Source organism: Berghia stephanieae, chromosome 13 (genome assembly GCF_034508935.2).
Source record: "Berghia stephanieae isolate SIO BIC M18660-M18661 chromosome 13, UCSD_Bste_1.3, whole genome shotgun sequence".
NCBI classification, from domain to species: domain Eukaryota; kingdom Metazoa; phylum Mollusca; class Gastropoda; order Nudibranchia; family Aeolidiidae; genus Berghia; species Berghia stephanieae.
The window spans coordinates 26,216,860-26,232,104 of NC_088372.1; the positions used below are offsets into that span (position 1 = coordinate 26,216,860).

At 37.7% G+C, this 15,245-nt stretch overlaps 1 protein-coding gene across 2 annotated transcripts in view; it reads right to left on the bottom strand.

Annotated features, from left to right (window-relative positions):
• Positions 1-15,245, bottom strand: part of LOC144958572 (uncharacterized) — a 62,420-nt gene that overhangs the window by 33,125 nt on the left and 14,050 nt on the right. For both annotated transcript variants that reach the window (XM_078890641.1, XM_078890642.1), the window contains exons 4-5: positions 13,523-13,643; positions 1,776-11,755 (exon numbers count right to left, since the gene is read on the bottom strand). In XM_078890641.1, the coding sequence (XP_078746767.1) occupies positions 1,776-11,755; positions 13,523-13,643 (10,101 nt within the window). The remainder of the gene's footprint in view (positions 1-1,775; positions 11,756-13,522; positions 13,644-15,245) is intronic.

Sequence of the window (15,245 nt, forward strand, 5' to 3'; positions counted from 1 at the left end):
ATGTTGACATCTCAGCAAATATTTGACCCAAATCCACGTTTAAAAACAATTCAAGAGCACTCAGCTGGCAGATGTTGAGAGTATTTTACCTAAACCATAGAATCAATATTAATTTTTAAGACACTTTGAGATTTCAATATAATTTTTCCTTCTGAATCTTCCTTAAAATTTCACCAGGATCATCAGATATGATTTATTCTCGATGAAGAGTTAAAAGTTTCTCTAAATATAAACATCAATTGCTGAAAAAAAAAAAATTGATCACTTGATTGAGTTGAGGTAAACATTTTAATTTTTTTTTTTTTAATTGGAGAATTTGTAGAGCACAATATCCACTAAAAGTGCTCAAAGCACTTTATAATGGGTCCTTAGCCAGCAGCAACACTTAAATATGGGACTTTTTCAACAGACAACAAGAGACAATGCTGTTAACTGGTAACTGCCAGCTACTCATTTTACACCCAAGTACGATGAGAAAATGTGAGAACTGAGCCTTTTCCAAGTACTCAACTTGGCACGGCTCAGCAGGACTCAAACCTGGGGCATACTAATCCGAGGGCAAGTGTCATACCAAAAAAAAAACTCTCACAAAAGACAGAAGACTGATTTAATTATAACATGAAATTCAGTTTTAAGGTCAATATCCCTATGCCTATGTTTATTGTGTATGTAAAATATATAAAAAGAAGATAAAAATAAACTGGCAAAGTGACGACAAACATTGGAAGTCTCTCATTCCTGAGGTTAAAAAAACAGAGGAAAATAAAAAAGTTCAGTTCTTTAAAATTAATTGTTATATTTAACTGGCAATGAAAACTTCAAAAGACATGAAAACAAGGGTAGCAGTTCATTGCCAAGAGGGCTTTCTCCTCATCTCACTCACTTTAAATGTCCATTAACTCTCTCCTTACCGACCATTTTCAGTATATTTTCCCAAAATGGCAGGTTTACCTACAGAAAATTTGATTTTTTTAAACTCAAACAATCTCTCTACAAAACAACTTTATGTTCTTATTAATCAAACAAAGATCATTGTGATGTGAATAAGAACAAATGTATATTGTGTCGTAACAAATGTGACGATTTTGCTGTAGGTGGTAAGGAGAGGGTTAAGCACATACATATGTACACTGAGTGTTTCATACTCTTCAGGCTGATATATTGTTTTGGCAAGAAAGAGGGCTTCAATTTAATTTAATTTAACCATTATTTCTATTTCTATTTCAGAAGGGACATATTGGCAAAACTGTATGGTCTTCACTCACTATATGGATGGTGCTGGGTTCGAGTCACAAACCATCTAATGGCCCTGAGGTCAACTCGCTCTTTAACCCAGAGAGCATTATTCTTACCAGCAACACCAAAAAGGAAGAAAAACTTTGATTGAAATTTGTTGTTAAAAAATTGAGCTTTTATATGGAGCAATATCCACTAAACGTGCTCAAAGCGATTTACACAGGATCCCTGGCCAACAGCAACATTTAACATGTAGGACGGGGCATGACGCCTGTTAGGCGGTATTACAATGTTTTTGGACAGAGACAACGCTTTTTAAGGCCAGGTACTCATCTTACACCTGAGTACAGTGAGAGAATGTGAGTAAAGAGCCTTCTCCAAGGACTCAACTTGAACCCAGGACCTTCCGATCCAAAGGCAAGTGTCATACCATTAGACCACATAGCCGCACAAATTAAAAACACCCATCCACAATATATATTTTGAAAACCTAAAACAAAACAAGAAACATAAACATCACAATAAATAGTGCCTCTTACCTTCAAAGGTCTCATGGTGGAGGATTCAGTGCCAGAGCTGTTTTCTTCTGAATTGTCTACCTGTGTATCCTCAACCCCAGAGGAGGAAACCATCGACTCCATGGCTGCAGCATCTTCTGGTTCAGGCAGAGTTTTCTTTACGTATCCCTCGTTGCTTCCCGTCTCGTCTTTCTTATCATTTGATTCGACTGCTGACAGCATAGCCACCAACTGTTGTGTTGAGGGTGTCTGTTTACTGAGCAATTCTTGCATTGGGTTTATGTTTGAACTGTTACTACCCGCATCATCATAAATGGTTGTGGAGTTAGAATGATGATGGTCATGAGGAGCGGAGAATCGAGATCTTCTAGGTTTACCCTCAGTTCTACCGACTGTGCGTGAATCTGGTAATGTTTGACTTTTGTTTGTCGGTTTAGAATTGTCTACCAAAGATGATGGCAATGAAGATGCTGACGTGGCTGCTGTTTGAGATGGTTGAATTACTGGCGGAGGATTGCTTGCTCCTGATGAAGTTATTTCCTTGGATGATGATGAGAAGTTGTAGTCATTTTGATTCCCTTGTGACAGAGGTACCAAAGTGTTAGGATTATGATGATGAGGTGGTTGTGGTCCTTGATGCTGCGGGTGAAAATCATTTGATATTGGAAGTTGATGAGTTTGAAATTCTGTCATTTCTTGAGGTGGCCCAACGGGTTGAGGGGGTAGATGCATACCTGGATAGTTTTGCAATGGCAAGGATGGATCTGTATGTGAAATGTCATGAGGGTTTTGCTGCGCTGGTGGTAGTACTGATTGAGGTGGATGATGAGGTTGAGAGAGGTAATGTTGTTGAAGAGGTTGCTGGGGATTAGGAACAGGAGGAGGAAATTGGTTTGGAACTTGCTGTGCAAACTGTTGCTGAGGGGGTAAATGAGGTTGAGGTGGATGATGCTGCTGCTGATGATGATGATGGTGATGCTCTTGTTGGTGTTGATAATGGGGTGGATAAGCAGCTTCTTGTTGATGTTGCAGCATACCATGTTCATTAACAACAGGAATACCAGGCGGATAGTGTTGAGCTGGGATAGTATATTGTTCATGAGATTGTGACTGTTGCTGTTGCCATTGATTGTCATAAGGGTTGTAGTGCTGGCCTCCTGGAATATTTGCAACATCCGGTATGTGAACTTGACCTTCATAGCCTGCCATTCCAGTATAATTTGGCACACTAACTGGGACAGATTGTTGCTGTTGGTCCATGTAGGCCATACCATGACCATCAGTGTACATTCCACTGACACTACCACTCAAATCTCCGGCAGAATTGGGATAGTAACTTCCTCCTTGGTTTAATCCTTCAGCAGAAGGAATAGAAGAAGACAGGCTTCCTTTAGCCTGAGAAGAATAGGCAGCATCGATTTTGCTTACCTCCTCCAAGAAATCCTCTTTTGCTGATCTCTTTGGCTTTCTCTTTTGCAAACTTTTTTCTAGACTCCTGCTCCTTCCCCTGTCTTGGTCAGAACCACTACTAAAACTCCTCCTATCACGCTCTCTGCTCCTGCTTCGCTTTCTGTCAAAGTCTCCACCTCTGCTTGATTTCCTGTCATAATCTCTATCCCTGCTTCTACTACGATCTCTGTTTCGATTTCCTCTTCCACTATTTGCACTATCATCATAATCTCTCTCCCAACTTCTTTTTCTTTCATATCGACTGTCACGTCTTCGACTATTTGGACTCCTGCTTCTACTTCTTTCTCTACTACGACGACTGCGTTTACTAGACCTATTGCTACTGCTTCCCTTACGGCTACCTTCATTATGTTCCCAGCTTCTTTCTCTGCTTCTCTTCTTATCTCTAGCTCGAGAATCCCAATCTCTAGAGCGTTCTCGTTCATAGCTTCTGCTCCTACTCCTATCCTTGTTTCTGTTTCCATGCTTTTTATCCAAACTACCATCATCGTGATCATGATCATCCTTAGCCCTACGTTTTCGATGATCACCAAACTGTCCATCTCTGCTTCGTTTGGACTCGTGTTTATCCCTCTCCTTGTCAGAATCTAGTGGGGTCTTTCGTTTATCATTTTTTCCATCTCCTATCTTCTTTTTGCTTTTACTTCTATCTTCATAATCATCTTCCTTCTCCTTTTTAACTTTACTCAAATCAAAATCCAATTCCTCAGTTTGTGCAATCTTCCTCTGGTTACCACTGCCACCACTACCTGGACCCCTTTCATCAGCGCGACTCAATCTCCTCTTTTCCCCATCTGTTTTATCTTTCTTACTGCTCTCCTTCCCCTCTTCATCTCTTTTCCTTCTTTCTTTAACAGTGCTTCTACTGCTTATGCTAACTCTCTCCGAATCATCTTCATCCCTTTGACTCTTGGCATTAACAGCATCAAAATCTCTCAAATTCTCTCTCGGCATCTCCCCTCCAACACGAGTACTTGTAATAACTTTGACGGGAAAAGTTTCCACTGTTGCTTTTGCCATATTCTCACAATCTGCTAACACCCCTGGTAAGTTGATTTCAGTACTTGATCTCACTGGCAATTGACCTAGGGAGGGAATACTACAAATAGCACTCACAGATGTAGAAGTGGGTAGTGTGCTATCACTTAAAGTGGGTAGTGTGCTATCACTTTCACTACTATCAACTGTTGGAGGCTGAAACTCAGTCTTGTCAGGAGCTTTCATCTCCCCTTCACTGTCACTTCCGTCATCTTCAAACCCTGGCACTATAGTCTTTGACACAGTGGATATCTTATTCTTCAGAACCATATGAATTCTAGATGAAGAGGTGCTTGATGAAGCAATTTGAGTTGGAGCAGCTGCACTTAAACTACTACCAGAACTCACGTTTTTTGTTTTCATTTTGTCAACTAGAGATTTGGAGAATATAATTGATGATTGCTGCTGCTCTTTGGAGGATACAGGAGCTAATTTTGGCAGAGGTCCTATGGATAAAGGTGACTGAGCTTGTATCTTTGGTAAAAGACCAATTGCAAGTGGAGACTGTAAAAATCGTTTTTTCTTTTCTCCAGACGACGACGACGAGGATGATAATGACGTTGATGATGAAGAAGATGATATAGATTCTAAAATGGAGGTCGAAGACTGAAGAGTACTTATAGATGTCATTGTTTGACAGGCAGTGGCATCTGGAATGGCTGGTGATGAAGACAATAATGCTGTTGATGATGCCGATTGTGGTAGTAAAGATGAACTGCGACTTTGATCTATTTCATTTGAAGGATTTGTTGGTGTTGATAAAGATGTGGAAAGTGCACTAGACGGAAGTGGTTCCTGAACTAATGTTTCCAATGAATGATCCACTCCAGGTTGTGTTATTTGAGAAGGAGGCTGATTAAGGGATGTTTTAGAAACATTAGGTTTACTCTTTACACTTTCCAAATGCACAGTAGTATCAGCATCACTTGTACCTTTATCTATCTTAGCAGGTATTCCTTTCTTTGATTGTGATGATGATGATGATATTGATGATGATGATGAAACAGATGGTGACGATAAGGATGTTGATGGCTTTATCACTTCTCCTGGTAAAGGAATGCTAGATAAGTCTTGAAGCGATAGTAAAATATCAGAGGCAATGTCTTGTGATGAAAAAATGACAGGAGGTTTAATTAATGACACTGAAGCTATTTTATCCTCCATACTCGTCTTGGTCTGAGAGGAAATGACAGGTCTTGATACAGAAGACTTATCTGTTTGGTTTTTGGGTGAGTTTTCAAAAGAACTTTGATGATCCATGCTTGTTGTTGAAATACAAAGGTCACCATCTTTGGAGGAAACATCTTCTCTGGACTGTCTTAAGATTGAGGAGGATAGGGGTTGTTTTGCAGTAACTGATTCAGTTACATCAACACGAGGAGATACTGTTTTAGAGTCAGATTTGGATACCACGGATATTTGAGGTGGGGGTGATGATGATGTTGCCGTAGATGTTACCAAAGGGGTAGAAAATACCTGTAAAGGTGTTACTAGAGTCTCTGAAGGTGTCACTTCATCACCATCAGCAGTGGCTGATGTGTGAGAGATATGCTGCTGTTGCAACTGTTGGTGCAGTGGTAATAGAAGTGGAGTACTTAACACATCAGATGCTAGTGTGGGTAGAGGTGACACTGCTTGTGTTGGTTGTGGTGGTACAGGTACTGGTTGCGGCGTTAGTGGTAGCTTTGCTGTTGTTTGCAGTGGTGGAGCCACCGGTAAAATTTGGGTAGGTGGAGGTAATTGTTGGATTGGAGAGGGCCCTTGGTCGAATCTGGAAATACGGAACTTGCTGGAGTATGACTTTGTTGTTGAGATCTGGGAAGCTGAATTGTTAGGCGTTGGTAGTGTTTGCACTGAGACTTGCTGTCCAACAGGTTGCAACATAGTAGGCAATGGGATATGTGAGAGTAAGGACGGTCCTTCTCCATGCTGGAGCAGAGGTGTACTGACAGGGACGGCAGAAGGAAGAGTGCTTGATGAAACATTTTTATCAGAGGACTTTGATTCAGAACTTTGACCTGAATTGATGGCAGTGGTTGTGGCAGTGGTAACAGTTTCACCCATATCATCCTCATCTTCCATAGATGGGTGTGATGGTGAATACACCTCAGACATATCTGTTACTTTAGCAGTTATTGAAAATGGTTTATCTTCTCTGTCTGTTGCCTTTTCAGATGACAAGTCTTTTGACCTTGAAACAAAACCTGGACAATCTTCTGTTTCCTTATGCTTTTGTGTCAAGCCTATTTTTTCACTGAGATTAGTTTCATCAATTTTTTCAAGGTGGGGGTTTTCATTTATGCATTCTTCCTTTTCCTTTTTCAATCTTTTATCCGGAGATTTCTTGGAGGGGGATGGATTACTTCCCTTTTCAACTTCAGTATCAGAACTGTTGCTGTCGTAATCAATACCAAGACCAAGTGAAGCATTAACAGGGGTTTCTTCATATTTAGGGCTTGGTCGCTTCTCCCCTTCCATCTCCCAAAGTGGAATGTATTTAAATTTTAGACGTTCAACAGGTTTTGGTTTGGTCTCAACATCAGCTTTCATATCCTTATTCTCACTGGCAGAATTGCCTTCATCATCGCTTTTCAGCTCAATTTTGGTCTCTCTGCTCTCTCCACTGGTCAAGTTTCTATCATCATTTGTTTCCAATTTATGTTCATTTAAAGTAGCATTTTCCTCCATGTCATCACCTGACTCTCGAGTCAACGTCGTGAGATCTGTACTGACTTTTGAAGCTTTAAGAGCTATTGTGATATTATCTTGTGCTTTATGTTTACGGGATTTAATTCGTACATCTTCGTCATCGCTGTCACTACACCCATCAAGAAGCCGTCTCCTTCTAACTTTTTTGTCACTATCGCTTTCATCACCGTCATTCAGTAAATTAGAGGACTGTAGAGGCTTCAACAACTTCTTACTCGATCCTGATATTCCAATGGAGAATTTAATTTGTTGACAGACATTCTTATCCTCCTTCTTTGACTTTTGGCCTTGATTTGCTTGCAAATCCATTGATGATCCTGCTGAAATACTTCTTACAGTTTCTTTTGAGAGATTCTCCTTTTTCTGGAATAACTTTTCTTCTTCCTCTTGATCATTGCTGTCATCAGATATATCCATCTCCACTGCCTCTAAATCATCTTTTCCTGTGACTTCTTCCTTGTCCTTACTTCGAGTTTTACTTGAGCTAGTATCAACTGAGTCTGATGGCATTGGAATATCTTCTGGGACAGGAATAGCGTCCAACTCTACCATTGCAGTGTTAGGAAAATCGTCATAACGTTTTTCACGTTTTGACGGCTCAATTTCCTTGCTTTCTTTGCCCTTCTCTTTTTCTTTCTTTTTCTTCTTTTTCTTATGTTTCTTCACATTTTCAGGTGACTGTGATCTAGAGGGCCCAGGTGACTGCGATCTAGACGGCCCAGATGACTGTGATCTAGAGGGTCCAGGTGATGGTGATTTAGAAGGCCTCATAGATTTACTTTTCTTATCATGAATGGAATACTTCGATTTTTTATCATCAACAGATCTTGTTTTAATATCTTTGCTGCTTGAAGAATTAGATCCTGATCTTGACCGTTTCCTTCGACTTCGATCTTTTCTGGAAGGAGATCTGGAACTAGATCTTCTACTACGACTATTGGACCCTTCTCGTCTCTCTCGTGACCAGGAACGCCTCAGAGCATAACTTGGACCATGCTGGTATGACCTGGATTGCTTGAGACCTTTTCTTTTCGGAGATCTAGAACGGTTTCTTTTATCTAAACTTCTCTGAGATGCTCTAGAGTCTGGCCGATCAAGTAGGTCTCTTGAAGAATTGCTTCCTCTGTCATGAGACCTCGATCGTCGTCTGCTATCTCTACTTCTCTGAGATGATCTAGACTCAGATCTTTCTGTAGGATCTCTGGAGGAAACACTTTCTCTGTCAATTGAATGTGATCGTCTACTTATCTCCTTCCCTCTCTGAGATGTTCTTGAATCAGCTCGCTCAATGGGATCTTTTAAGTTAGTGTTCTCAATCTCATCCTTTTGGTCAGATTTTAAATGCATCTTTTTGTATCTACTCTTTTCAGATACCGCTGATTCAGTATGTTCAAAACAATCTCTTGACTGACGTTCCAGTTCATAGACAGGTATTGAATCAGTTGTCTCTTTATCCTTTCCATGCAGTAAAGATTCTGTTACCTGTTTGTCTTTGACATCCTTGGGTGAATCAGTTTCAACCTCTCCTTCCCCTGATGAACTATCTGATGTATCAACTCTAGATTTCAACTTTTTCTTTGTTTTCTTTTTCTTTTTCGTCTTCATTCTTATGGGGGATTTCGATTTCTTATCCTCTTGACTGCTCCTCCCTGGAACCTTTTCACTTTTTATGTGCTCACTGACCTTCCTCTGACTGGATTTTTCCACTTTACTGTCTACATGTTCAAGTTCAGATTCTGAACTATTGGATCCTTTTGTCTTTTCTATGTCTAGGTTATCATAAGCTTTTTTATTCTGTCTGCTCAACTCTGGAGATAAATCTTCATCTTTAAGTTTTGCAGCACTATCTTGAAAAGACAACATTGACTCAGTCTTTGAGGATTTTTCTTTTGACTTCTTCCTGTCTTTTTCAGAATCATCTCCTAGGTTTTCTGATTCCTCACTTATATTCTTTGCATCTTCATCCGAGTTTCCATCTTTGTTTCTGTTTTTGTCATCTTTGCTTTTGTTTCTGTCATCTTTGCTTTTGTTTCTGTCTTCTTTGTCTTTGTTTCCGTCTTCTTTGTCTTTGTTTTTATCATCAATTTTCTCTGTTTTCTTATACTTTGCTCTCCTTTCCTCTTCAATAACTGACCTCCTGTCTCTAAATTCTCGCGGTTCTGCCTCTGCTGCTGACCATCGACTTGTCCGACCTGATCTGCCCGCAGAAGACGATGTTCTTTGCTGAAATCCTTGAACTCTTTCCAAATCTCTCGAGCTCATTATTGGTCTTTGAGGTGGAAACCTGCGAGGCATTTCCCTTTCGCTGATTTCATCAATATCTTCAACTACAATATTAGAGGGCTTCTCCTCTTCATCCTCATCCATTTCCCATTTACTTTTCTCAGGAATTGCTGAAAGGTCTAAAAATACTTGCCCAAGTGACACAGAGGAATTTCCCACATCTTGTTTCTCATTTTTCCTTCTCTTGTCATCTATAGTTCTATCTTTTTCTGGTTTTGACTGTCGAGAGTCCTGCTTGATTCTTTCTGGTGACTCAGACCACCGTTGACGATGCCATCTTCTTCCTTGTGATCTATCATTATCATCCAAATCCCTAGGTTCATCTCCTGATGGTCTTCTTTCACGTTTTGAGGATGAGGTCAAGTTTTCATCTTGAATTTCCCTTTTAGACCTCTTCCAATCTTTATTTCCATCTGAAGGTGAGGCAGATCTATCTCTGCTGTCTTTATCAGAATATCCTTTTCCTCTATTCTTTCTATCCACCACGATTTCTTTTTCTTTCCTATCTCTCTCCTCAGAATTAGAACGAAGACGGCTTCTGATTTTGCCCTTTTTGTCCCTGACATCTTTATTTTTTTCTTTGACCTCTGATTCTACTGGGTCATCATCACCTTTCCTCCCTTTCCTCTGTCTTCCTTCTGAATCCGCTTTCCTTTCTGATATCGTTCTATTGTCTTCATGGTCTTCAGACATTTCTTTTGAAACAGTCGGTTTCATATCTCTTTTTACTTCTTCATTATGATGTTTTCTTTCATCACTATCATCATACTTATCCACTACATCGAGGGGATAATCGCTATCATGTGATTTCTTTCTATTCCCTTTTTCCTTCTTTGAATCACTGTTCACTAAATCATTCTCATCATTATCATCTGATTTCTTCTTCTCCTTGTCCATCTTTGAATCATTATTAGCATACTCATCATTTTCATCTGATTTCTTATTATTCCTTTTGTTTTCCATTGAATCACTTTCATTACCATCTCCACTACCGTCTGTATCTTCTTTTCTTTTCTCCGAATCCTCATCAACAAGCTTTGATTTTTTATCAACCTCTCTATCTGCCATCTCATTCTTCTCTCTAACAATTTCTTCATCCATTTCACTCAATTTACTTATATTTTTATCATTGTCATCCATCTTCTTACTTGTTTTTCTATCCTTCTCATCCATTTTTCTGACCTCTCTTTCTTCTTGCGATTTGCTCCTCTCCCTGTTTCTCCCTTTAGTTCTTGTTTTATCTCCACTCTTTTCCTTTGCTTCTTTTCCCGTGCTATCTCTATCCTTTGACTTACTCCTCTCTCTTTGAATATCTGATTCCCGTCCTCTTCTATCCCTCTCTCTCCTGCGATTATAAATCCCACTATCCTTATCATAATTCCTACTCCTGTCTCTCCGTGTCCCTCTCTCACCTCTCCTTGAGTAATCCCTATGATCGGGAGACTTACTTCTACTTTTACCCCTTCCCCAGCTGCCGCTTCTGCTTCTCCTGAAATTTCTGGACCGCCGGTCGGAGGGCAAGTAATCTCTATCTTCCCTCCTCTTAGAGTAACGGCTGTGTCTATCTTTATCTCTCCTGTCTTCATCTTCTTTTTCTTCCCTCCTCCTCGACTTTTCTTCCCTGCTATCCCTCCCACTTCGGCTATCAGTTCTGTCTCTGCTGCTTGCTCTTGTGGATCTTTTACTTTTCTCCACAGAATCTCTCTTCTTCCTTTCTTTCATTTTCTCATCTTCCTCGTTATCAGCTTTTTCTTTCACTATCTTTTCCTTTTCATCACATCTGTCTTTATCAACCTTATCACATGACTGTTCTTTAATGTCATCCAATACCTCTTTTCCATCTGCCTTCTTTTCCTCTGAAACTGTGTCATCTTCTCTTTTGACAGGGTCTGCCTCAGTGTCTTCTGTAATCGAACCTGCAGATTCAGAAGCAGCAATGGCAGCATTAACAGCAGCTACGGCAGCAGCAGCAGCTGGGTTGATAATCTTACTCTTTGAGGCAGGAGCTATGGCAACATCAACACTCTCTACAGCAGAGAGAGTTGTTGCTGTTGTTGTAGGTAATTGAACAACTAGGGGCTGTTTTGTGACTAACATATCTGGTCTAAACATCTCAAACTTTTTGGCTACTTTGAACCTGGTGGCCAACACTTCACCACCAGCCGTTTTTACAATAGAATTTTCATTATCGTTATCCCTGTTACCATCATCCTCAACATTATCCTCTTTTTCTTCTTTTTCCTCCTTCTCCACTGTCTTCAGGGGAATGATACCCCTTCTTAAAGACTTGCCGAGATTAAAAGAGACTTTTGCTTTACCACTCTCCGGGTCTGTTTTTAATTTGAATTGGAGTTTAGGTGCAGCAGGCTGGGGCTGTTTACTTGCTAAAGAAGTTTCAGATGGTTTTGCCTTCTTTGATTCTTCTTTGGGATGGGTGATTCTAAGTTCTTGGTCTGAATTAGCAGTGACAATCTCTTGACTTTCAGCTTCCAATTTGTCATCTGCAAGAAAAAAGAAAATTTAGCTATAATATCCAACTAAAAGTGTACAAAATATGCACACTCAAAACAACTAAGAATTTCAACACTTTTACAGGATCTGTAATTGATGAAAATACAAGATGACATATATTTGCATGGCCCCTTTCAGTGATTTAATAACATCGTTCATCATTTATGCACTGATGACACCCAGTTTTATGTATCACTCACTAAAGACAACCCAGAATTCACCCCAGCAATAAATACCCACCATCCAAGAATGCTGAACAAACATCAAAACCTGGATGATGTCTAATAGGTTAAAACTCTAATACCGAATTCCTAATGTTCCTAAAAGAACAAATCATCATAGACATAAAATATATGTAACATCTTTAGACATTAAAGATGCTCGCATAAATTTCCGTAAAACTAGTTCCATCCTTAATTTATGGGTTTATTTGGATTCTGATATTTCCATGAAAACACATGTCACAAAAGCCTGTCATTATTTGGATTCTGAAATTTCCATGAAAACACATGTCACAAAAGCCTGTCATTATTTGGATTCTGATATTTCTACCATTATTTGGATTCTGATATTTCCATGAAAACACATGTCACAAAAGCCTGTCATTATTTGGATTCTGATATTTCCATGAAAACACATGTCACAAAAGCCTGTCATTATTTGGATTCTGAAATTTCCATGAAAACACATGTCACAAAAGCCTGTCATTATTTGGATTCTGATATTTCTACCATTATTTGGATTCTGATATTTCCATGAAAACACATGTCACAAAAGCCTGTCATTATTTGGATTCTGATATTTCCATGAAAACACATGTCACAAAAGCCTGTCATTATTTGGATTCTGATATTTCCATGAAAACACATGTCACAAAAGCCTGTCATTATTTGGATTCTGATATTTCCATGAAAACAAATGGCACAAAAGCCTGTCATTATTTGGATTATGATATTTCCATCAAAACACATGTCACAAAAGCCTGTCAATCTTCATATTTTCATCCGAGAAACATTATTTAGCAAAATAAGAAAATTGATTGATACTAATTCTTAAATTTTAAAAATTAATTCACTTATGATGAGCTGACTTGATTACTGTAATGTTATGCTCCTAGATGCTCCACGTTGTATAAGTAATAACATGTAGAAAGTCAAAAAATGGGGTGGTTAGATTAGTAACCCCTCTCTAAGTCTACAGAGCACATCAGGTCCATCCTTTGGTCTCTACATTGGAGTTCTGTCAAAGAGATAGTGGAGTTCAAAATTGCCACAATGGTGTTCAAATGCCTAATTGATATAGCGCTATCCTATCTCTCAGGGCTCCTTGACTTCCATGCACCTACTAGGCCACTTTGATCCAAAATGAAAGACTGATTTATGTTCCCACATGTAAACTATCTCTAGCTGAAAAAAATGTCTCTATCGGGATCCCTAAAGTATGGAACACATAAGATAAAGAAAACAAAGACACCTCCCCAGCTCAGTAATTTTAGGAAACATTTGAAAACATTCCTATTCATGCAGACCTTTTGAGTAGTAACAATATTTGCGTTTTGTGTCACCTAACGTCTTTCTATGTGTAGTGCTTTTGAGCACTTTGTGGATTCTATGCGCTGTATAAATTAATTATTACATTATGATGATGTTGATGATGATGAAATGAATGAATAAATTATCAAATAAACAAATAAACAAGAAAATAAATTTCAAAAACAAAACAAAACAATACAAAAAACTATTAAACAAACAACGAACCACTGGCATCAGGCTTTTCATGTTCTTCCTTGTCACCTTGAATATTGTCCACTTCCTTTCCTCTGTAACCTGTATCACCACCTGCACCGCCATTATCATCAAATGCCTGCTTGTTGCCATCCTGGACAAAAAGAAAGAATTTGGGTTGACATTATGATTATAACATGACCACACCCTGTGTAAGTACACGATGGACCAGAACCTATGATACATGATGGACCAGACCCTACATCAAGTCCACGGTGGACCCGACCCTAGGTAAGTACTTGATTGATCAGACTCTACGTTAATTACATGATGGATCAGACCCTATGTTAATACATGATGGACGAGGCCATATTCCATGTGTCCTACACTTTCTTCAGAACATAAAGTAAAACCAAACAAGCCTCGTTTTATTTTCCACCCATGAGACTAGCATCTTTATGGTGGGGGAGATGTGCTTAAATTATAAGTCCAGTATCATTTGGGCAACATTATAATCAAAAATGAGAAAAAAAAAAAACAAAAACAAAAACAAAAAAAAACCCAGGAAAAAAACCACAAAAAAACACAAAAGGAACAAAACAAACAGAAAACCCCAAAAGAACATGAAAAATGACCGGAATGTCAATACTAATAATAATGATGAGGACTATGCATTTTTTAAGACAAAACAAACAAAAATTTCAAAAGGACAAAACAATATGAGAAAATAAATGAAATGGGAATACCGATAACAGTGAGAAAGACTGTGCATTACGTTTTTTGTTGTTGTTTTTTTTAATTTTAAATGTAACAAAACAGACCAAACGATTAAAATAAGCAAATAAACTAACAAAACCTGATATGAGAATACTGATAACAATGCTAAGAACAATGCATTGAGACATCCAAGTTCGAACCTGGTTCATTTGTTTAGGTTTCAAGTATAAAAGCTTTAATTACAACACCATATGGCTACTGTTCATGGCACTTTTTAAACCTCCTTCTTGATTTTTTTTTTTTTACATAATATGAATGATTTATTTTTTTTATTCATTTTTTACGGTTTAAACTGTTGGTTAGAAGTGCTTCGTATTTGTATATAATTGTCACTTTTATATTATTATCAAAACCATCGTAAAAGGTATTGTTCTGTGTTGTCAACTTCGGTGACCTTATTAGTCGTGGGTCTAGACCATAACTGAATGAAATAACAGTAATAATAATAATAATAATAATAATAATAATAATAATATAATAATAATAATAATAATAATAATAATAATAATAATGATAATCATAATAATAATATTATTATTGTTAATAATAATAATAATAATAATAATAATAATAATAATAATAATAATAATAATAATAATAATAATAATAATAATAATAATAATAATATCATTATTACAGTTATTACAAAAAATGCCCCGATTACCATCTGATGATGAAGATTCAAAGAAAAAAAAGAAGATACTGAAGTTTGCACAACATTTACCATTATTATCATCATTATTATTATTTTTATTATTATTATTATTATTATTATTATTATTATTATTATTATTATTATTATTATATCATGGTATTTTAATGATTATCGGCATCATTATTATTATTATTATTATTATTATTATTATTATTATTATTATTATTATTATTATTATTATTATTATTATTATTATTATTATTAATTTATTTGCCCGTTAAATGACATAATAAAGAGGGAACAATAACAGTCACATGTATGCCA